Genomic DNA, 23793 nt, shown 5'->3' with positions numbered 1-23793 from the left:
GCAGAGCTCTGGACTGACTACTGCTCACCTCCAGAGCTGTTGGCCTGGTCCAGGTAGCCATCACCTCTTGGATTATTTGTGTAAGTGGAGTTCCATGTCCCCTTTCAGCTAATTCTTAACTCAGTTGCCAGACCTTTAAACCCTCCACTGGCTTCCCATTTTCACCTGTTGTAAAAGCTGAACACGTTACAGTGACTTTGAGGATCCTGCAGCCTGCCTCTGCCACCCCCTGCCATACACCCCTCATCTCTTTCTTGCAAACTGTTTTCAGCCACACTGGCCTGGAGGCTCCTTGTACATGCCAGGTGATGCCAACCTGTGCTTCTCTTCTCTCAGTTCACAGGTCCTTCATGTTTTTACTCAACTATGGCCTCTGACCACTTCATATGAAATTGCAATCTGTACATACATACAGGTTTTCTATCCTGCTTAATTGAAAGTACTTTTTTCTCCACAGCACTTACTATATTGTACTTTTACATTCTAGTCTGTCTCCCAAACTAGAGGGCAAGTTTCATGAGCGTGAGAACTTGTCTGTTTTGTTTTTTGTTTTGTTGCTGTATCTCCAGTGCCTGTCACATAATAGGTACCTAATATTTATTGAACAATTGAAAAAGCTACAGAATTTGCTGTCCAGTAATATTCCATGTGTTCTCTTTATAGGTCATTAAACAGTTGATGAAAAAAGAATTTACTCTAGAGTTTTCACGTGACAGAAAATCAATGTCGGTTTATTGTACACCAAACAAACCAAGCCGGACATCAATGAGCAAAATGTTTGTGAAGGCAAGTACTGTGAATTGCAGTTGAGATGTTCTTACCAGGATTAGGATCCTGGGTGAGGCAATACTAAATTGTTGGTCTAAATCTGTAACATTTCTAGGGGGCTCCTGAAGGTGTCATTGACAGGTGCACCCATGTCCGAGTTGGAAGTACTAAAATCCCTATGACCCCTGGAGTCAAACAGAAGGTCATGTCTGTCATTCGGGAATGGGGTAGTGGCAGCGATACCCTGAGATGCCTGGGTCTGGCCACTCATGACAATCCACTGAGAAGAGAAGAAATGAACCTCGAGGACTCTGCCAACTTTATTAAATATGAGGTTAGCAGATGAAAAATCCTTCACCCACACCCTGCATGTTCATTGTGTTTAAAAACTCCTTCAGTAAAAGGTCAAATGAGTCTTTTTTTATCTTTTTTTTTTTGTCCAGAGGTGCGCGCGCGCGCGCGCGCACACACAGTTTAATACAAATTTGTTACTTTCAAAGTAGAAAAATCAAGACTTGAGCTAAATAAACTTGTAAATTTATTTTGCAACTCTTATGTAAATTAAGATATGTAAAAATTGGGAATATTTTTTAAGCTTTCATTAGTTATTGAAGGTCAAGATACCCAAGTTGAGAGATTCTATTTTTTCTCTTCATAATAGAATTCTTTCATACCAGGCATATGACTTCCTGAGCATCAGATGAAAGGAACAAGGAATAATAAGCTTTGGTACTATGGGCACTGCCATGGCCAGTATCAAAGTACTCTTAATCCTCAGTTTGGTTTTTTCTTCATTTCAGAATATTATCCATTTGAAAGTTAAAGAATGATCTGGTAACAAGAATGTAGTGGTAATTTTAATCATTTCCAATTAATTGGGATTAATACTATTCTTTGGATTTTTATCAGTAGTGTGAATATTAATCTTAGGTAAGAGTCAAAGTTACAGAATTTATCATAGGAAAATACAGAAACCTTTGCTTTTAATGTACAACTGGCCCTTTTCCACACTAGAGAGAAAAACCAGAATTTTCTGTTTTAACATAAAGTGATTCTTTTGCTGTAGACCAATCTGACTTTTGTGGGCTGCGTGGGCATGCTGGATCCTCCAAGAACTGAAGTGGCCTCTTCTGTGAAGCTTTGCCGACAAGCAGGCATCCGGGTCATCATGATCACAGGGGACAACAAAGGCACCGCTGTGGCCATCTGTCGCCGAATTGGCATCTTCAGGCAGGACGAGGATGTGGCAGCAAAGGCTTTTACAGGTCGGGAGTTTGACGAGCTCAGTCCTTCAGCCCAGAGAGATGCCTGCCTGAATGCCCGCTGTTTTGCTCGAGTTGAACCTTCCCATAAGTCTAAAATTGTAGAATTTCTTCAGTCTTTTGATGAGATTACAGCTATGGTGAGTATCTTTGGACATGTACAGGTGACTCGTACTACATAAACACAGCAGATTCTAATTCTGACCCATCACATTTTTAGTAAAAGCTCCGAGATTTGGAATTTCTTGATTTTTGTCACAACCTGGACTGTTCTTTAGCATTCTGCTGACCTGTAGTTGGCAGGCTGTATGTTGCATGAAGGGGACTTTCTAGAGTCATTCAAGACCTAGAAGTGCCTTCTGAATCAGACACTAGGGAAATAAAGAGATATTTATATTTGGTCTTGGTAAAAGTACATATATGTGTGTCTCAAGTTTTCTAAGAGTTGATACTAATTATTAGATACCCAGTTAGATAAAGCTAATCTGAGTTCTATCACCCAATCTTTCAATAACTCTGAGATGAGATGTATGGTGAAGAGCTCCGTAAGAGCTGCTTGTTGTTGAAGCATTTCCAGGATTCTTCCCATGATTTCACCCAGATGTTCTAACATTGTTATATTTGCTTTCTATCACTTGTCTATAAAATTTAACTTTTTAAAAAATATTTTGTTGTTGTTTGAAAGCAGATATCATAGGAATACTCCTCCCCTCCTTCTTCCTCTCCCTTCCCTTCTCTCCCAAAGGGAATCACTGTTCTGAATTTGATTTGGGGTGTTTAGCAAAAGTATTCAAAATGTCCATGGGAATGATTGTTTTGTGTCTGTAGACAATATTAGGTTTTTTTTGCATGTTACTGACCTTTATAAATGGCATGTTAAAGTTACATCTTCTTGCAGTCCGCCCCTACTCTATTTATCAATGTGGATGCATGTGCTTTATCTTGACTGCCATGTGGGTGGTTTAGTTGGATTTGATAAAAATAATAATAATACAGGTTTAAGTCCCCTTTGTTCCACTTCCCTCTGAAGTCTCTTTGGTAAGCTCATTTGGCAGTTAAACATTTTCCAGGTGACATGTGTTTTGTGACACAAATGTGGGAAAATGAAAATTCTCCTAATCCTTTGTGCCCAGAGGCCTGCAGCCCCATTTGCTTGCCTCAGTTCAGGATGGCTGAGCCTCTGTCGGGATGTGTGAGTTAAGTGGCAGGTGTGTGTGAACCAGCCGTCGGGTTCCCTTTCAGACTGGGGATGGTGTGAATGATGCTCCTGCCCTGAAGAAATCTGAGATTGGCATTGCCATGGGCTCTGGCACCGCAGTGGCTAAAACTGCCTCCGAGATGGTCCTGGCAGACGACAACTTCTCCACCATTGTGGCCGCCGTCGAGGAGGGGCGGGCAATATACAACAACATGAAGCAGTTTATCCGCTACCTCATCTCATCAAACGTGGGGGAAGTTGTCTGGTGGGTTCTTATGGCAGATCGCTTGTATTCCTTGATGTAAAATCAGGGCTTGTGATGCCCAGTTTTCCACATTTGCTCTTCATACAGCAGCTTTGGTCTTTGTGCACAAGTTGGGAGGGAGGGTGAAACAAGGGGAAGGAATTCCTTGTGAAGATAGAGGTACTTCTAGCCTTCAGGAGGGCTGTCCACTGCTGCCCCCATGTACAAAGGATGCCCTTTAATGTAGAAATGAGTTTACACTAACTATATAAAGTAACATAAAATTCTTAGCCTTCTAAAAGTTAACTTTAGTTCAAAATAGGGTATAATTGTTCTTTAGTTGCCAAAAAATTATTTCACCCAGTCATTGTTGCTGTCCACTGACTTCATGGAGGAGGAGGGGGTGGTGTTGCTATTTAAATAGTGGCCAAAAATAATTTGGGGGCTTTCTCTTCTTCCCTTGGGTGGAAACAGTATTTTCCTGACAGCAGCTCTTGGATTTCCTGAGGCTTTAATTCCTGTCCAGCTGCTCTGGGTCAACCTGGTGACAGATGGCCTGCCTGCTACTGCCCTGGGGTTCAACCCTCCTGACCTGGACATCATGAATAAACCACCCCGGAACCCAAAGGAACCACTAATCAGTGGGTGGCTCTTTTTCCGTTACCTGGCTATTGGCTGTGAGTACAATTTTTTACGTTGTTGGTCCATGAACATTTTATTTAAAAATAAAAAATGTGTGTATTTCATCCTTTCAAAGCCCATTTTCCTTTCCCCTATTAGGGTAGCAAAAATGGAGGCTGTCCTCCTACAGTTCAATAAATTACATACCCAGTTTACCATAAAGCTCTTCCTTATGAGTTAGCATCCTCAGTCCTTCCTTGGGTCTCTGAATGAGGTTTTCATCTCTATGGGCAAAGGGATATGGGGATGACGTGGGCCTTCAATCACCACTATAGAAAACTTGAGAGTCTTCCTTTCCCTGAGTGAGAGGAGAATTCTGTGTGTTCATCAGCAGTGGTTGGTGAACACATGGAGCCCTGGCCTCAGGTTAGGTTCTTCTACATACATCATCTATGTAGACCTCATCCTCCTCATCCAGGATGCCAGTTTTCTTCCCCATATAATAGGTAAGGGAAGTGAGGCCCAGAGAGGGTAAGTGACTTCCCTGGAATCCCATGGGAAGGTGTTTGAATACATTGCCATGCCTTAAAATTCAAAAGGCCTAACAAGTCATAAAGTGGGCAGGCCTCAGCCAGTCAGTGACCCCCGCGTAAACAGTTTCTCACATGCCCTTGTAGAGATACTCTCACAAATAGATATATTTATGTATTATTTTTGCAAATGAGATCATGGTGTAAAAACCTGAGTGCTGAACCTTATATTTTTTATTTCTCCATCTGTTGGGTAATGCCCTGTAGTATGTGGACAGCTCCTCAACCTTCGGCACTAGCTACCTGGTGCTCCATTGGGTTGCTGGGTCAGAGGGAGGGAGGGGGTGTGTGTGTGTGTCTGTCTCTCTGTCCAGCTGCCTGGGGCTCCATTGGCTTGCTGTGTTGGGGCAGGGGTGTGTGTGTGTGTGTGTGTGTGTGTGTGTGTGTGTATGTCTCTCTCCTAGTGGTGCTGTCACACAGGGACATTCCCTTATTCATAAGTCTCTGTTTTCTCTACTATCCCTTGTTGCTTTGTAATAGACTTACTGAATTCAGAGGTAATTGGGACAAGGGGTCCCAGAATCAGCTTTGGGCATGCTATGTTGCTCAGTGTCCTGCACTAACTGCTCTAATGGCATTTCCATAGAAGGGTTCTGCCAGGCCCTTGATGGAGCAAATAAATTAATGTACAGCTGGTAGCATCAGTTTGCCTAAAAGTCACAGATGGTGTGATCTGGTCCTCCGACTTGGCACAGCCATATGTGGAGAACACACATGCCTACAGCCTTCTTTGTCGACTGTGTGAAAGTTCCTGTCCCTTCCAATGCATACTCTCCCTCACAACTTTTAGAACCATGCCTGGTTCTCCTGTCTAGGGTCACCGCTCTCCTTGCAGAAGCCCTTGGTCTGGCTACTTTGGCTGATGCAAGTGAGCAGGCATTGGTGGCTGCCATTGACATACCACATCCTACATGTCTGTCCATGTCCAGGGTTGGCCCACGAGGCAGCACCTGCAGGGCTGGCTGTAGACCCTGCGTCAGCATCGTCATGTCTGTCCCCAGGTTACGTTGGTGCTGCTACTGTGGGTGCTGCTGCGTGGTGGTTCATTGCTGCTGATGGCGGTCCAAGAGTGTCCTACTACCAGCTGGTATGTAGTCACCTTTCTTTCTGTACCTTAGATGCAGAATGTAAGCCCTCACAAACAAGGCTGCCCATGAGCATTCTGTTTTCTGTTTTGGGTGTTTATCAAATAATCTTAATGCTCAAACAATAAGCAGCTGCATCTAAGATTATTCCAAAGGACCAGGGCTTCTGGGAGACAGGGTAAGCTCTTCTGTGCTCTGTGTTTCGGGTTTAGTGTGAAATTGGTGCGTGTACCTTGGAAGTGTGTTTGGCTGATCAGGAACTTGACTGGGCTTTTGTTGCAGAGTCATTTCCTACAGTGTAAAGAGGACAATCCAGACTTCGAAGGAGTGGATTGTGCAGTCTTTGAATCCCCATACCCGATGACAATGGCACTCTCTGTTCTAGTAACCATAGAGATGTGTAACGCCCTCAACAGGTCAGTGAGTCTTCTCGGCAAGCTGGGGCGAGAGCTCTGACAGCCAGGGTGCTGGCAGAGTGTGTGTCATGGTTGATTGAGGATCACAGGAAAGCACTTCCCTCCCCCAAAAGAAAGGAGAACAAGCAGCACCAGTTTTAGAAGCTTAAGTTGTCATCACCTCCAGGAAGTAGGGGGAGTCCTTAGCCAAAGAGACAGTGGAGGCCAAAAATAGGGGTGAAAACAGGGACTTCAGTACCCCTGTACACCAGTGCCCACAGGGAAGAAGCTCTTGGCCTTGGTGTAAAGATGAGTGGTATCATGCAATTAAGTCAGTGACAAAAATGGAAATTTCAAAATAGCCTAAGTATCAAGGGCAATTGAGAGCAGCTTTGAGCCCAATGAAATGGAATCTTCTGTGCTGAAGTGTAGATGTAAAACTGGAAGTTTGTCCTACATCCGAACATTTTCTTAACTTGGCCACGGTAGAAACTTCAGTCATTAGAATTAGGGCAGTGGGCAATGCCCAGTTAGCCACTGCCTTATTGAAGCCTACTTCCCAACACTTGGCACATATACATCTGACTTTTTGGTGGGCGTATTTTCATGAACCTCTCCTTGTTCTGCAGCTTGTCTGAAAACCAGTCCCTGCTGAGGATGCCCCCTTGGGAGAATATCTGGCTCGTGGGCTCCATCTGCCTGTCCATGTCGCTGCACTTCCTAATCCTCTATGTGGAACCTTTGCCAGTAAGCAGTTGTGGGACCCTGGCTGGGGCCTGGCTGCCTCTCCAGCAAGTCTGGTCAGGGAGCTTGACGAAACTTCTTTGTGTTTCAGCTTATTTTCCAGATCACACCGCTGAATTTGACCCAGTGGCTAATGGTGCTGAAAATCTCCTTGCCTGTGATTCTAATGGACGAGACACTCAAGTTTGTGGCCCGCAACTACCTGGAACCTGGTAAAGAGTGTGTGCAACCTGCCACCAAATCCTGCTCGTTCTCGGCATGCACCGATGGGATTTCCTGGCCATTTGTGCTGCTCATAATGCCCCTGGTGATCTGGGTCTATAGCACAGACACTAACTTTAGTGATATGTTCTGGTCTTGACTGACAGTTTTACATAAAGAAGATGTTTAACTTAATCAATTAATTTTTTTATTGTTTAAAGCAACTGTCTATTTCTGCTGAATTTTCACATGAATATATTGGCTGGTGAAGGAGGTTTCATACTCTAGATTTTGTTTTGCTTTTTCTGACTCCAGTGGGGCAAGATTTTCCTTTTTTATACACATAATTAAAGTGTCCATTGACATGTACAGAGAACTAACACTATTTTATGCAAATATTTTTTTGTAGATGAAAAAGCATGTACAGTGTTCTGTTTAATACTCATCCTTGTAAAAAACAAAAAAATAGTTGAGCCAGCAGACATTGTCAGCAAATTAATTGGCAGCGATTTTAGGAACTGAATGTGTGTGGTGTTTTCTAAAACTAAATAGCATGTATTGTGTCTTTTGCATGATCATCTGGACTTAATCTGAGATCACAGTCTAATTTTTATTCAGAAGCCAATTTTTCTGCACTGAGCAGAGTACTGCTACCTCAGTCAGTATTTTTGGTTTGCCACTCCCCTCACCCCTCTCTTAGCCCACATTCACTCCCCACCTCCACTCCTGGCCCTGCTCGGCTGCTTCTCCTGTAGGTTTTTGATGGTTCTGTTTACATCAGTCTTAACAAGAGGTATGCTTGTTCTCGCTTGTGCAGAAAACATTGTTCAGATTCAATCGACTGGGTCTGTGTCCCCCACATAGTTTTTAAGGTTATTTATTTAAATGTCTAATGTGTTTTATTGTAACAGACATTGTTTTGCCAACATTGCCTATTTCAGTGGCACTTCACAATCTAGTTTAAAAAGAAAAATAAAACATTTTAAGTGGACAGAAAAATAACTGCTTTGTTTTTAACTCATAAGTGGCTTAGCTTGAACTAATAGATGTGTCCAACTTTCTCTTACAGTTCTTAGCTCAGAACTTTAGTTTTACTGTGCTTGAGGGAAGGAAGTTTCCTGTTCTGTTGCATAGGTAGTTGTAGGAATTTTATTTTTTATTGTACAGGCACTAATTGTCATCTATGATAAATTTTATGCAAGTCTGTGCTGGCCTGTTTTAGCCTGGTGTAGAGAACTAAGGGCGTACGTGTGTGTGTGTGCGCGCGTTTGCGTGTGTGCACGTGTTTTTGTAAAAATCTGTAAATAGCACATGACCAAATGAACATATTGTATAGAACTATTTTTATTTGAATGTGGCACTAACCAACACCATCGTTGCTATGATAAATATTTGTGCATGTTTGCGATCAGTCCTACCAACAGTGTATAAGTCATTAACAGTCCTAACTGTGGTGTTTTCCTCCAATGCCTTCCAACATCCATCAACTAACGTGAGTATTCCCTGGAATTTAGATGCTTTAAAGTCTAAAGGTGACTCCCAGTGACATGAATGACATGAAAAGCGCCTTGTGTTGGGCACTGCTATGCTGTGACTGTCCCACATGATGCGTGGTAGGCCACATTAGCTGACCTGAGGTGTGACTCACGTAGACTCCATGCTACCTAGGACAGTGGCACTTCCAAGGGGAAGAAAAACGTGTTTTGGTCAGACTGACGGGCTGAGGGAGCTGTGCCCTTGCTAAGTTCCAAGGATTCACAAAAATTTCCCCTGGTTTTCTTGATCTTTGTTAGCTATAAGGACTCACCCCAGAACCTTGCTACCTGATGCATTAAAAAGCCAGTGAAAATAAGCAACTGAGCCAGTGAACTCACGCATCCATAGGCTTATCTTAAATAGGCCACCTTTTTTCACCTTCTGGGTCACATCCTTGCAATTGAGACTTGTCTTCTCTTCAGGGTACCTTCAAGCACAGTTACTAGGGCATGGCTCTGCTCAGCTAGCAAAACCCCAAGCTAGTTGTTAGCCAAGGGGAAGGAGGTCTAGGCAGTAGCTCGCATTGGGTGGGCTGGCAGCTCCTCCCTGAGAGGTCGAGTGCTCTCATGAAGGTACTATGACCTCAGACATGAGGCCAGCCAGAAGATGTGATAGAAATGCTTGGAGTTTGGAGAAGTGTTAACAGGTATACAGTAGGGCAAGGTGTAAGAGGATGGAAGTAGAACATGGAGACTGACCCTAAGTGCAGAGTCCTGGCCACTGAGGCCCCTCTCAGAGGAAGGGAGGTTTGCTCGGCAGAGAATGTAGCAGGGTAGGTTTTGCAATGTTAGCATCAGGGGGTGTAAAGAGAAATGGGTTGAGTGGAGCAAATGTAAGGAGTGTCTTGGCTGCAAACCAAAACAGGATGTGTGATCTTGCTGGGTGGTGTGCTATGCAGTGGAAACCAAACTGACCAAATAGGTGTCTTTTCCTGACTCAGTTCCTGGATCTAGTGGCCTTTACAAAAGTTGAGTGGGGTTTGCTGCTGTAGATACACACGACCCCACATCATGGCCCTGGGTTGGCTGCCACCTTGTGGTTTCTCAGCTGCAGGCCTGTCTCATCCAGAAGGGCGGTTTGGGCACCACGTCCCTCAGCCCAGATAGCTGGGAGTGTGGAAGACGCACAGCTGCCTCAAGCAGAGTCCCTCTGCCCACTCTGCTTTGGACTTTGCCACTGAAAAACACATCTGCCTCAATGCCTCCTCAGCAAGTGTGCTGCTGTGGACACATCCCTGGCCCCAGGCCTCTGTCCTGTGGCAAGGAGCAGGTCCCCAGCATGGAAGGGAGGCACTAACTGTCCGTCTCTGCTTTCGCCCAGATGGGGCCATGTCCTCCTCACAACTATGGTGTACATGGTGTCAGCTGGGTTGAAGGCCCATCCCATCAGAGCGTGTGCATTCTACTGCCCCGTGTTACTACCTTAGAGCTCGGCCTGGAAGACAGCACTGACCCTCCATCTCACATCACCTTACTTGGACACCAGGCCAGCAGTTCATTCTGCATCTGCTGGGTGCAGGTGATCGTTCTGTAGGGAGAGCTACACGGTCAGTCAGCAAACTGCCAGCCTCCCCAATAAGCAGCTGCTACCACATCACCCTCAGACTGGGGCCTCAGTCCCCTGAATGTCCCATTGGTGGGCAGACCTCAAGAATATGGGACCACAAGTGTTAGCTCAGTGTCTCCCAAGCACCACCTCACTGCCCAGAGCCTGAGCTGCCTGCATTTGAAGTGCCAGTGAGCTAAGTCAGCTGTTGCCTTTTTAATTTCATCAAGTACTGTCAAAGCCACCACCTTGCGGTTACTAATGAGGGTGATCTCCAGCCGTCTTTCTTGAAAGGAATGGCATCTCCCAGCAGTTCCCCTTCTAGGACTGGGTAGGGCATTACAGGTTGGCCCCTGGGGAAGGACAGGGAGAGCTAGAGGCTTTGTGCTTCTTACCACACTGTTCACTTCAACCGCCTTCCCCTCTGCACTGCTAACCAATAACTGTTCCTCTCCTGCCCTTCTCACTTCTGTTCTACCTGAAGCGATGGTCTGCCTGGTGGAATCCTCTAAACCAGGGGTGGTGGCCTTTGCCCTGTGGCCAGATGACACTAGGCATCTGTGTTGGCAAGCCACTGCTTTGGGATGCTCCTGTGTGGGCGGCACCTTGGGGACAGTTAATCAGAAATGCTGGTCTTAAAGTCTTAAAAAAATAAAACAGTATTTCTTTCCACCTGTCACTGTTAAAACAGTTATTCTAACATTTCCTCCCCATGTTGCATAAAGCTGATTTCCTCTCTCTTTCCTTTTCAGCAATACTGGAGTAACCGCTTCCTAAACCATTTTGCAGAAATATAAGGGTGTTCGGTTGCGTGCATGTGCGTTTTTAGCAACACATCTACCAGCCCTCTGCATGACTGATGTTGGGGGAAAAACGAAAGTAGAAAAAAGTCCCCAACTCATTGTGTGTTATGTGGAGGAAATGTGTATTACCAATGAGGTTTTTAGCTTTTAAATCAAAATAATTACAGATGTACAATTTAGCTTAATGAATCAGAAAGCCTCTTCAGAGGATTTTGGTTTCTTTGCTGCAAGGAGAAAATGAGGTTCTGAAACATTATGCAAGAATTTAGAGCCATCAGCCAAGTCTCCATATTTCTCTGCAAAATGTCATAGCTTATATAAATGTGCAATATTCAATTGTAATGCATGCCTTCAGTTGTAAGTAGCCAGATTTCTCTATGGTGTCATTGAAACATGCTACTTTTTAATTGGCCCTGTACAGTTTTGCTTATTTATAAATTTATTGAAAACACTACAGGTGTTGAATGGTAAAATGTAGGCCTCAGTTCATAACTTGTTATTGTTTTGAGTGTGCAAACAGCTATTTTGCACTGTATTAAATGTAACTTATTTAATGAAATCAGAAGCATAGCCAGATATTGGTGCAATACGAATATTGTGATGCATTTAATCTTAATAAAATGGTAAACATCAATTTGCCACAATGCATGTTTGACTTTAGACTGTAAATAGAGATCAGTTGTTTATTTCTGTGCTGGTAACAACAAGCGTTGCACAGACAAGGTTTCAGGTAAATAAATCTATTCTACCATAAGTTCACAGTGTGGTGCTGACTCTTCTCCCATGTGAGGGGGCAGGGGTGATGTACACTGAGGGCCTCCAGCCCTGTGCAGTGTTGCCCTCATGGGGTAAGTTCTTGGATTGGACTTTTTAGGTAGGAGAGCAGAGTGGTAGAGGGTCTGCTCTGATGACAAGATTGATAAAATATTCTTGCCTCAGGGGGAAAGTTGCTTGTATGGCCAGTAGAATTTCCTTAGATAGTTTACAGGGTAAGACGTCAGCAGCTTGGAGATGGTAGCAATGGAGAGAGATTTTCATACTGTTCAAATGCAAAATAAATGTAAAATTCTTTTGTTAACATAGAAAAGAGAACTGAAACAGAACTGAAGCAGGTACTGAATTCACTTGATGGTTATTTAGTGCTTATCTGCCAGGGGTGGGTTTGGAATTGGGGCTTATCTCTATTTTCTAGATTCCCTAAGATAATTCTTCTCTCTCTTAAAAATTCAAAGATGCAAGGGTATTTGGATGATTCTATAAACCTAGTAACAAACATATATATACAAGTCCTATCAACTCTACAGATACAGAAAAAAACATTTGCTAAAATTTACAACCACTCAACTTAAAACTTGAGTATCCATAACTTCCATTTAATAACATAATGAAAAACAAGCCAGAAGAATAGAAAAAAACAAAATTAGACTGTTTACTATTGTCCACCACTTAGCACGCATTCTGGACAGTCACGCGATCAGACGGGAAAGGAAGCTGCCTAGGTGCGAACGCGGAACCCAGCAATCATACTGAATCAACAGAAACTGGCTCTTGAGGATCTGCAGCGATCTGCATCCTAGGGGTGGTCTGAAACCTCAAGGCATGAATTTATAAAGTCCCTGGCAGCACCACTAGGCACCTGGTATGAATACATATAAATTCTCTCTATAGGAAGACACCTTCATTTTATGTCTTGGGAAATCTAGTTATTTTTCAGACCAGCAGACAGTAAAAGATATGCAAGTATGTACACACACAAAACAAGCACCCACAAGTGAGAGCCAACAAAAATGAGCATTACAGACCCACCCAGATGTCACCTACTGGAGTATTAGATATAAATCAACCACACTTACCTTGTTTAAAGAAAAGTAGGCATACTTGAAAATCTGCAGGAAACAGAAAATGAACATAGCACATAGGAAAATTAAATGGAATCCAAGAAATGGGAAGTACCACCACCAAAATTTAAAACTTGTTGGATGAATGTGGCATCAGAGTGGACACAGCAAATTAACAAATTAAGTAGAAAACACGAGAAGAAATCCAGAATAAAGCAGAGAAAGAAAAACTGGAAAATATGGAAGGTTAAAATACCTGGAAAAAAGAAAAAGGCCAAAGTCAAACATACATGCTATCATAGTTTTCAAAAGATTAGAGTGGTATTACTTGAAGAGATAATAAGAATTTTCTAGAACTGGTAAAGCAATTCTCAGATGAAAGAATCCCAACAAATCTCAAACAGGATAAATAAAAAATTGAGTCCTGAACATAGTGTAGCGATCTGCAGAAAACCAAAGACAAAGAAAAAAGCAGCAGAGGGGGAAAACAATTACCTTTAAAGGAGTGACCACTGCCGACTTCACAGTAGTCAGTGGAGGCCAGAAACGAGAGGAATGACAGCTTCATGTGCTAAAAGAAATTACTGGCCATCTAGACTTCTAAAGCTGGAGAAAATATACAGTATTTGAAGACTCACTAAAGACATTTTCCAACAAAAACAGAGTTCTCTGCCAGCAGACTCACACTGGAGGATATTCTAGACAGGGACCAGGGGTAAGTAGTCTTAAGTGATCTGAGGGCCTCTCATCCAGGAACACGGTAACGATACTGGCTAGCTGCACGTGCAGACACACTGGTACTCCTAGGGTGACCACTAAAAGAAAAAGGACAGACCAACACATTAACAGAAGGGGAAAAAAATGGAAGAAATCTAAAATCAAATAGGATAATAGAAGCTAATAGAGTCAACACCAAATATAATCAAAAACATTTACAAGAATATACTAAATGTTACTCCTGTTGCTCTTATTTCTGAGAGAGTGATTTCAGCATGACCCAGATGTTCCTGTTTTGAAAAGCAAACTGGGCTTCTAATGTGCCTGAGGAAGATACACAAATATGTCCAGCAGTCAGCTAGGAAGTACTGGCTAAGCAGAAATTCTTGCTTTTCCATCAGAATTAGTAGAAATGATAAAATGTACTTTGTACATTTTACTCAAAATGCCATGATTTCGGACTAAAAATATACAAAGTTGGACATTCATATCTTTTTGATAATTATAAATCATGACCTGTTAAGCAACATTTCATAAAAAAAAACTGAGTTTACTTTTTAAATAAACTCCACTGATGAACTATCCAACTCCACAAAGTGGGGTGGTAAATAGACATACACTTAGGCCATTTCAGATTTTTTTTGGAAAATACACAGAAAACTAGTAACTATGCTTGCTTCTGGGGAAGGAACTGGGAAAAGAAAGGCAGGCTGGGGAAATAACACCATATGCCCTTTTGAAAATTGTGAATCTGAAAAATTACATTGACAAGGATATAACCATTTTCTGGAAAGCTATGAATAGCCAAAGCAGTGCTAACATTCAGGTTTGGGGGTCTTGCTCTTTAAATAACCACTAATTACGGGTGCTAAGATAGAAAAACTGACCAATGTACGGACGAGAGGGCCCAGAAACAGGCATTCATCTGAACACCTGATTTACAACCCAGCTTACATTAGAGCTCAGTGGGAAAATCAAGTAAATTTTCAAACTGGTGGTTGCGTATGCTTAAACATAAATGGCAAGACCAATAACACTGGATTCCTACCTCACACCATGCACTAGAGAATGTATTTCTAACTTCGACATAAGGATTTCTAAAGAATTAGAAAATATAAAACCATAAAGATTGATAGATACAACTATATTAAAATTAAGACCCTCTGTTAATCAAAAGATACTATGAAGAGAATGAAAAGTCAAGCCACAAGCTGGAAGAAACCTGCAACTCAGATTCTGAATTGTATCTAGAATATATAAAGAACTTCTTTGAATTAATAAGAAAAACAACCCAATGGTAAAGAGGGCCAAAAAAAAGGAATTTCACAGAAGAGGAAGCCCAGATAGTTCCTAGACTTATGAAATGACATTCAATCTTGCTATAAAACAGAAAAATGTAAAGTCATCTCATACCCACTGTGTTGGAGAAAATTAACCGTTTGATAATATCAAATGTTGGTGAGAAAGTGGGGCAAGGACAGCAGGTGTACATACAAATTTGTAAAACCTCTTTAGGAAACAGCTGGACAGTATGTAAAAGCAGTTGGTAAAATCAAACACATACATAGTCTACACCCGTCAGTTCCACCTCTGGATATATATAACCCTACAGAAATGTGTGCTATGCACAACAGGCGGCTAGATAGCAGCACTGTTTGAAACAGAAAATTAGAAACAACTGAAATGCCCATCAATGGCAGAATAAGATGGAAGTGTTACATCCACATGGGAAAATCACATAGCAGTGAAAAATGAACCAACCTACAAAATTCCTGACCAGTCCTCCAAATTTTCAAGGTCATCAAGAACAAGGAAAGTCTGAAAACCTTTCACAGCCAAGAGAAGCCTAGGAAAACATGATCACTAAATGTAAGGTGCTATCCTGGATGGGATCCCAGAGGAGAAAAAGGATATTAGGTGAGAAAAAGAATATTAGGTAAAAACAAGGAAATTTGAATCAACTGTGGACTTGTTAATAATCATGTATCATCAATCTTTGTTCATTAATCATAATGAATGTACCATACTAATGTAAGGTGTTAATAATAGAAACTGGGTGCAGGGTATGTGAAACTCTGTACTATCAATTTTTCTGTATCTAAAATCGAAAAAATGTCTAGTAATAATAAATGAACAAGTAATAGCACCAATATGGATCAATTTTAAAATAATGCTAAAGATAGCATGGAAGAATACAAACAACATGGCTCCAGTTACATTAAGAACAATCAAATAAATGTGCTGTTTGGGATAAAAAGGTAAAAATAAAAATAAAACAGTAACAGTATTATTTTGCAGGTGAGAAAAATGTGCTCACCATTTGCCCGAGGTTCGCAGAATTTCCAGGGTCAGAAATAAAAGCATTAAAATTCAGGCAGTGCTTACCTCTGCCGGGGGTAGGGGGTAGAGAGGAATGCAAGCAGGGAGGGAATGGAATGTGAACAGGTGCAAGCACGTAAGGCTTCTGGATTATGGGTATGTTTGTTTTTGTCCTGGGGAAAGTGTGTATGTGTGCTCTACGGGTTCTTTAAACACATTTTCACGTACATCTATATATACGTTATATTTCACAGACTTTACGTTTTTATTAAAAAATAAATCCCTGTCTGGCCTCTGGGCAGGCTCTGGACCCTGGTGTCCTGGCAGAACTATTCTGAGCAGGACGCTGCTGTCTCCTAAATCTCCTTCGGAGGCTGCACACAGCCCTGACCTCTGAGGTAGCTCCCCAGCTCCCCTAGGCTGACAGAAGTTGCCAGGCTTGAGTTTATGTCCACCATTGCAAAAAAAGCTCCAGATGTGGACTGTAAGAGGCCATTTCTGTCCCTTCCTGTCACACACCAGCAGGCTCAGCAAAGCAGCAACAGGAGAGTGGGGGGCAGCCTGGGCCTGTGGGGGTGTCAGCTTTTAGCTTGTTTCAACCCATCAAGGATGTAGGACTTCAGTCTGGGCACTACTCGGGCTGGAGGGCAGAGCCTCTCTCAGGACAGATAGCTGCTTGCTGCCCTTTTCCCACTTAATTCCAAGACAAAATCCTTCATTGCCGAGGGGACTGATAAGGTAGATGAGCCAGTGGTCCAAGAGGACTGAGGTCATGAGTGGAAGATAATCCAAAACTTTAAAAATAATTTCCCTGAGTCACAGGCCCATGTAGACACTAAGAGGGGCTCAGAGCAAATCTGCTGATCCAGCACCAAAGGGGGCCCCACCCACGGGCCAGAGGACAAGGCTCATGTCCAGGCTCATGTCCACTGGGATGCTGATTCCCAAAGGACCAAGGTTTAGTCCTGGGAGGCCTCTCCCCTCCCATTCTCCTAAGTTCTCTTCCAAAGGAACACGGAGGCACAGAGCAGCCAAGGAAGCTGCCACGGCCACAGGAGGTCTCCAGGTGGAGACAGGCCGTCCTTCCAAAGGCTCGGGGCCTCCTAGTGGGTAGTGGGAGTCCTTCAAGGGGGCACTGAAGGAAGGCTGGGGATGCAGACTGGACACAAGTAGCCAGCACCCCCCAACCCACACAGTAAACTTCATCAAGCACAGTCTGCCTCAGCCCTAAGGCAGGTAAGATCTGACCTTGGTCCAGGAAGCAATCCCCAACCCAGAGCCAGCAAGGGCTGTCCTCCGAGGGAAGAGGCCCCAAATCCCAAACGCCCAAGAAAGGGAAGGCAGAGTCCTCAGCAACCCTCACCAGAGTCTACCACCAGCTCCCAGCTCCAGCAAGGGTGTGTGAGGTGGGAGTTTCAGAGAAGGAAGCTCCTGGTTTGCCCCTAATCTGAAGCTGATGGACTTCCTGGGTAGATTTGGGCAGCCAGAAGAGGCCACACTGACCAGAGAGGGGAGGCTGTGGGGCTGTACAGAAAGAGGGCCAGCCACCCAGCTGCTCTGAAGGTTCCAAAAAAGATCACTATACACTGTAACTCTGAAATTCCCCTCCTGGGAATTTCCCCAAAGAAGGAAAAAGCTGTGAGCACAAAGGAGGTTACCAGAGGATTGTTGAGAGACAGACACTGGAAGATTTAAGTGTCAGCTAGAGCTGCATCCTGACGGTGCTGCCCTTGCCAGAGCATGGCCAGCAGCCTTTCAGTCCGTGAGACTGAAGACTGTGGTGGGACGGAAATATGCTTATGGCAATCCATTTTCTCTTTAGCAGACTATATAGATGTGGTGAGATCATGGTTAAAAACATAGTAAAGCAGAAAGCACCAGGACATGTAAGAAACCCTGGACATGTGAAAACAGCTAACATGCTCATCTGAGATTGCTCATCTATGAGATGCGGCTAATTCCATCCATGCCTTAGGCTGTGAAGCTAAGATGTGATAACACAGGCAAAGGGCTTGCCTCTTGGCCCAGCCCAGATGAGCACTCAAGAAATAGTTCAAAAATCAAAATGATGAAATATATATCACATCTAGGACTAGTAAAAAACAAATGACACTGGTCTTGGTGAGGGTGTGGGAAATAAGCACTCTTATCCCATTGTTGGGGTGCCACCTGATGGCATCCATCAGTCTTAACATACTGAGACCCAAATTCCACTTAAAGGAACTTGACGTCTGCATGTCTTTGGAACATTATGCCAAACTATATTCATGACAGTGCAGACTGTAATGATTATATACAAAAACTGTAAATAATTGTCCACCAATAGCAGGATTATAGAAAATGTTCTGTCCATAGAATGGGATTCTGGAAATGTCAAGACGAATAAACAGCACACTGGCAGCACTAGCCGACCTAATCTCCGGGTGTGAAGCGTGACCACTTTAGTCTACTTTCATACATGTATCACTAGGTTAAAGCCTCAAAACTGTTTTTCTAAAGGTAGTACTGGAAGCTTAATGTTGCAGAGCAACACTGGGATTTCAGCAGAGATTGGAAAGATGTATTCATTTTATACCTTTTTGAATTTTTTTACATGTGTTAACAGAGTTGGCTGGATGGTAGGATTGCTGGCCATTTCTTTACAGCTTTTTTGTCTTGTAGGGTTTTAAATATATATATATGTATGTATTTATGTACCTTCAAATTTACCATCTTAGCCATTAAGTGCTGTTTGGTGGCATTAAGTTCATTCACATCATTGTGCAATCATCCCCACCCTCCCACCGCCAGAACTTGTTCAACATTCCACATGGATACTTGTCCCCTTTCAACACAAACTCCCCATTCCCCCTCCCCCAGCTAACCACCATTCTATGAACTTGACTCCTCTAGTTATCTCACGTGAGATCATACAGTATTTGTCCTTTTGTCAAGGATCATCCATGCTGTAGCATGCGACAGGACTTTACTTTTTAAGGCTGAATATGGTTTGATTGTATGTATATACTACATTTTGTTTACCCATTCATCCAAAAATGGCCACCTGGGTGGTTTCCAGCTTTCAGCTATTAAGAATAATTCTGCCATGAACATGGTTGTGCAAGTATCTGAGACCCTGCTTCACTTCTTTTGGGTATATACCCAGAGTGAAATTGCTGGATCATATGGCAATTGTTTAAATTTTTGAAGAACTACTGGACTGTTTTTCCACAACGGCTGTATTATTTTACTTTCCCACCAGCAATGCACAAGGGTACTGTTATTTTTAAACTGTTTTCTTCTAATGGCTTCTAAAGAGGCTGACTTAACAGGCTTCTGGCTTGTTCCTGGTGTTGCAGATACTGTGGTTGTGAAATCAGTGACATGTTCTGTGCTGTCAACACCACCATCTCCCACAGCAATCTGGGAAAACCACACATACCCTGGCACTGGCTGGTGGCAGCCAAGGTGCAGCTAGGGCAGGTTGGAACCATCTAGAGGACAGAAGCCTGCCCTCTGTGCCCAAAGAGGGGAGGTGGCTGCTGGTTCACCCTCCCACTGCCCCAAGGTAGGGAGGCTCCAGAGGGAAGTGGAAAACCTTAGCAAGGCACTTACTTACCTCAACAGGCCCTCCCAGTGCCAGGGATTCACGGCTGGCCTGGCTGAGGCTGCTGACCCTGGAAGCCCATGAGGTGCTTGTTGAGTCAAGACTTGCTGCCTATCATCAGCAGAATGTGGTCACTGCAGACAGTGCCTGTGGCCTTGGGGCTTGCTGAGCAGGCCTGGGCACAGGCTCCAGAGACCTGGTCATAAAGTTGCTCCCACCCACAGACAGCTGCAGAGTGGGGCCCCCAGGGGCTTTTTAAAGGTCAGGCTTGCTGCTTTGGGGACCCTCAAATCCCCTTTCCCTGGCTTCTCAACATTTGGACCAGGGAACACCTTAATCAGAATAGGAAGTCAGGGTGGGAGTGATTACAAATGCAGATTTCTGGGCCCAGGTCTGGACTTGGATTAAGGTTTGGTGCTGGGCCTGGCAATCTGCATCATTGGGAAGCATGCTCAAGTTTGAGAACAGATTTGGGCAAAAGTTGCCCAATTCTCTGAGGAAGAATTCAGAGGAAGGGTGTGGCCCCTAAACTAAAACTAGCCAGGAACACTCCTGAGTTCAGCCCTGTGGGAGCCACATCTGCCAGGTCCTTAGACACAGCAAGAGTTGAGTAGAGTTTGAAGGCCTAAAGTGGAAGGCAGGGAGCACCCTTATGACCCTGCTCAGCTGAGGGACTTCCAAAAGGGCAAAAAGGCTACAGAGATACCACCAGTCCCCAGTTCCCCAGGGAAGATTGGCAGTCTGGCATTTACCCTGCTGCTGCTGACGTTCACAACCAGCACCATGCTGAGCTCCTTGTGGGCTTACTCAGTCAAGCCCAGCGGCAGATGTGGGAGCCCAGGCAACAAAGGCTAACTACCCAGGGGAGGCCCCTGACCCATACATAGCTCTGACGGTAGGAGAGCTGGGACCTTTAGAACCCAGCCCGGTCTGATTCCAAATCTGTGGTACAATCTAGAAGTGGAGGGAAAGAAATACTAAGAATCAGTTAAAACATCCCCATATTGGCTGTGTGAGACTTCAGACACCAGAAGGCACCTGGGGGGCCTTCCTTGTCAGGCTACTTGCTAGAAAGGTAACTCAGCGGAACAGCCAGAGGGCTGGGCAGCCTGATTCTGTCACTGCTCCATGGGACTTCTCACGCTTGGATTTTTTGAGAGCAAGTGATAGTGGCAGTGCCAGGCGCAATCTTCTGCACCATCCAAGTCAATCTCCTTTCTCTGACGTGCACCCAAGAGTGGTTTCAATTCTGTCAGGTGCTCTAAAAACGTATCTTCAGTTGCATCTTCTAACGATTGTCACCCTGAGTGTGTCAGGAAGGAAACACTGGTGCCGCCGGTGGGAAGGGCCTGAGGAGTCCAGCCCAGGTGTTGCTGGGAGGCAGGGGCTTGGGATGCCCAGGACAGGCTGATCCAGGGACTTCCAGCAGAGCTGAGAGGGGCCAGCCCAGGAAAGGGGAGGAACATGAGGGTGCTGACAGAAGGTGACGAATAGGGTCTGGGCTCCAAGGCACATCCTGACCCTGTAGGAGTTACAGGGGTCACAGGGACCAGTCTGTCACACAGAAACAAGATCAGGAGGGTGGGGCTGGATGTCCCCCCCAAGTCAGGAATGACAAAGAGGTTTCACCTTTTATCCCATCGTACTGGATGGTAAACTGAAAACGATGAGGTTGGCATCCTGAAGTGAGGACTGAGGCCAAAGAGCACTGTCTTCTCCAGGCCACGTTTACCGGGTGTGACCCCAACTTGACAGGTGAGCTCATTAGAAACTGCTCAATCAAATGCTGCTGCCCAGACATTCAGTTCTCATATCAGAAGATATTTTAACAGTAACTTTTGCTCATTTTAAACTGCAGTTACCAGATGTTCCAAGCTCCTAAACAGCTATACATTTCTTCTGTTTTTACACTTCAGAACTTTCCATTTACATCAAAATCATAATATTAGGCAATGCCTTCAACTAATTTTAATGAGAATCTGGTGTTAGCTGTGTCATCCCTTATACCTTCACCTCTGAGTTAACTATATAGTCAAAAGCATCACATTTTTAAGAAATGAGGGGGAGAAGGTTGGTGAAGTCTCCCAGCACCAAGCCCAGGGAATGAGCCCCCTGCAGAGCCCCCACAACAAAATGCTGACAGACAGACCTCAGCACCCCGACAGAGTGGATCAGCATTACCTGAGGTTCCCCATCCATCCAGCTCCCAACATTCTGGGAAGAAAAGGAGTCTATTTATAGTAAATAATTCCAGGGCTGAATCAATTGTAAGAGACCAAAAAATAAAAAAATCTATAAAGGGCTTCCATTCTGATCAACCCAACACCATTACTGTACAAAAAACAGTTTTATTAGTTAATTACCCAGGTGCACCTCTGTTCATGCTCTAGGTCACACCTGTTTCTCAGATCCTGCCCAGGCTCACAGGCAAGTTACCAGATTAGCAAATAGGAAAATTGTTCTGCAAAATAGCAATTGTCAGCTTAAGGCATTACTAACATTGCAGAATGAAGCAAGGTTCCTAGGGATGTTTGGACAGCCCAGGACAATGATTTCTGGGACAGAAAACCCTGAAAGCATCGGCCTGTGCTGCTGTCTATCTTGGGAGATGACACGCTTGCTCTGGGTGACAGGTCACTCCTTTAAACTCATCCACAACTGTCACAGACAGAACACTGTCTATTCCTGGTTTTCAGATTTAGAAATTAGTTATACAAAAAGCACTCTGTCCCAGAGGCCCTGACATGTCTGTGAGCCTCCCAGAGTGCTCACCCGGTCCTCCCTGGCTGGAGGAGGGGAGGATGGAGATATATGGAAAGTTGGTCAGGCTCAGTTTTTAAAAATGAAGTCAGTACTAGAAATATGGAGCCAGGGGCAGAGACCCCTGCTGCATCACATGCTGAATCATTGTCCTCCCAGAGAGCGGGCTCCTACGGGTTCCTTCAGTCCACGGAAGTGCTCACAGCAGGGCAAGCCAGTGTGGCCACAGAGCTGCCGCCTGCCTCACTGCATGCCGAACCACTGCTCCTGGTCAGCCCACTGGGCCGCCTCACTGTCGCTGCCCTCCAGGTCCCCTTCTTCCCCACTCCCTTCCATGTCGTCCACATCCTCCTCCTGAGTGGCATCCGTGGGACTCTCCTCCTTCTCCATCTTCTGCATCCCCTCTAGAGACTTCTGGTCATTGGGGTCCAAACTAGGGGACAACAAAACAAAGGAGAGGCCTGAATCTCTGCCTTGCTTCTTGCTGGCTGATGCGTCATCTCCCTAGCATGGAGAAGAAATGACCACCAAGTCACAGAGAAACTGCTAACGCCTGGCCTCTCCAAACAACTCTGGGTCCACAGGCAGGATCAAGGGAGTCCACTACTAGAAATGAAAACAGGCATCTTGTCCTAATTTTTAGAATTCTCAATTTGAGCTTTTCTCCACATATTTCTTGAACCTTTTCACTTATTTCCCCCTAGCACTCTGCTAGAGGAAGATACTAGATAACACAAATGAAAAAGTAGCAACCAATCATTAACAGAAAAATTCAAATGTAGTTCCTTAACAGTATTGGGTTTTCAAGCTACAGGGTTACAGAAAATATATACTTATTTTCCTGTGAGTAAAATAGTTCCATGTTCTTACAATACAGTTAAACACATCAGCATTTCAGCAGTCAACCAAAATCATCATGCTTACCACAGAACAGATTAGGCCCCAGGGCCCAAAGCTATCCGTCCCCAGGAATTCGAGTTTAGAAGTCAAGCATCATTACACATGCCAAAATCCCTAAAGTACAGAGGCTCCAGCCCAGGAAAGGGGAGGAACATGAGGGTGCTGACAGAAGGTGATGATCATTTATTTACCTGGCTCCTAAGCAATCCATCCTCTTGCCTTTGTGATGATCACTTAGGCCAATATGTGTACAATTGCAAGCAAATCCTACCTCTAATGAAAGTTTGGTATTTTATTTTCTCACTTGCCTCTGCACCTCCAAAAAGCAGATAAAACCCACTTTGGAATCCTGTTCCTACTGACCTAACTGTAGATTGATCTGTAACATCTTTTCTTCTGTGATACCTTCATACAGTCCTCACCCACACTCAGGGCTCCCCGCCCACTGGGCTAGGCTCCCACCTTGCCTTCTAGAGACTGCTAGGAAAGCACTTAAGCATGAGGTATCAATCAGTCTGCACATCTGAGACTGAGCGCTCCCGGAACCGTAGCATTCCCAGTGGCAACTTTAGATGCCAGGCACACGAGTGGTGCTCAACTGCTGAACAAGTAAATGGATGTGACCAGGCTCGATTACAGACAGGCCTTCACCATACCTCACAGACACACAGACACCTTCAA

At 44.3% G+C, this 23793-nt stretch overlaps 2 protein-coding genes across 6 annotated transcripts in view; one reads left to right on the top strand and one right to left on the bottom strand.

Moving 5' to 3' along the window:
* The window catches only part of ATP2A2 (ATPase sarcoplasmic/endoplasmic reticulum Ca2+ transporting 2), a 52305-nt gene extending 40559 nt beyond the window's left edge, over nucleotides 1-11746 (top strand). The window contains exons 12-21 of one of the 2 annotated variants that reach the window (XR_005033334.2): nucleotides 664-786; nucleotides 884-1102; nucleotides 1835-2170; nucleotides 3273-3493; nucleotides 3947-4149; nucleotides 5685-5770; nucleotides 6051-6184; nucleotides 6793-6910; nucleotides 6999-8600; nucleotides 10942-11746. Coding sequence is in view for 1 of the 2 variants with exons in the window: in XM_036929323.2 (XP_036785218.1) it covers nucleotides 664-786; nucleotides 884-1102; nucleotides 1835-2170; nucleotides 3273-3493; nucleotides 3947-4149; nucleotides 5685-5770; nucleotides 6051-6184; nucleotides 6793-6910; nucleotides 6999-7119; nucleotides 10942-10955 (1575 nt within the window). In the remaining variant the exon portion in view is untranslated. The remainder of the gene's footprint in view (nucleotides 1-663; nucleotides 787-883; nucleotides 1103-1834; nucleotides 2171-3272; nucleotides 3494-3946; nucleotides 4150-5684; nucleotides 5771-6050; nucleotides 6185-6792; nucleotides 6911-6998; nucleotides 8601-10941) is intronic. The other variant, XM_036929323.2, reaches the window with a different exon arrangement.
* Nucleotides 11747-11751: 5 nt separating this feature from the next.
* ANAPC7 (anaphase promoting complex subunit 7) overlaps nucleotides 11752-23793 on the bottom strand; it is a 29487-nt gene continuing 17445 nt past the window's right edge. For 2 of the 4 annotated variants that reach the window (XM_036929324.2, XM_036929329.2), the window contains one exon: nucleotides 21781-22645. In XM_036929324.2, the coding sequence (XP_036785219.2) occupies nucleotides 22456-22645 (190 nt within the window). In that variant the 3' untranslated portion in view covers nucleotides 21781-22455. Of the gene's footprint in view, nucleotides 12032-12845; nucleotides 12900-13600; nucleotides 13646-21780; nucleotides 22646-23793 lie in introns of those variants that run through there. The other 2 variants (XM_036929325.2, XM_036929326.2) reach the window with 2 other exon arrangements.

The sequence above is a fragment of the Manis pentadactyla genome, chromosome 14 (assembly GCF_030020395.1).
Source record: "Manis pentadactyla isolate mManPen7 chromosome 14, mManPen7.hap1, whole genome shotgun sequence".
Lineage (NCBI taxonomy): Eukaryota > Metazoa > Chordata > Mammalia > Pholidota > Manidae > Manis > Manis pentadactyla.
Note: the sequence above shows the minus strand (reverse complement) of the source record. Positions and strands in the feature narration are given on the sequence as shown.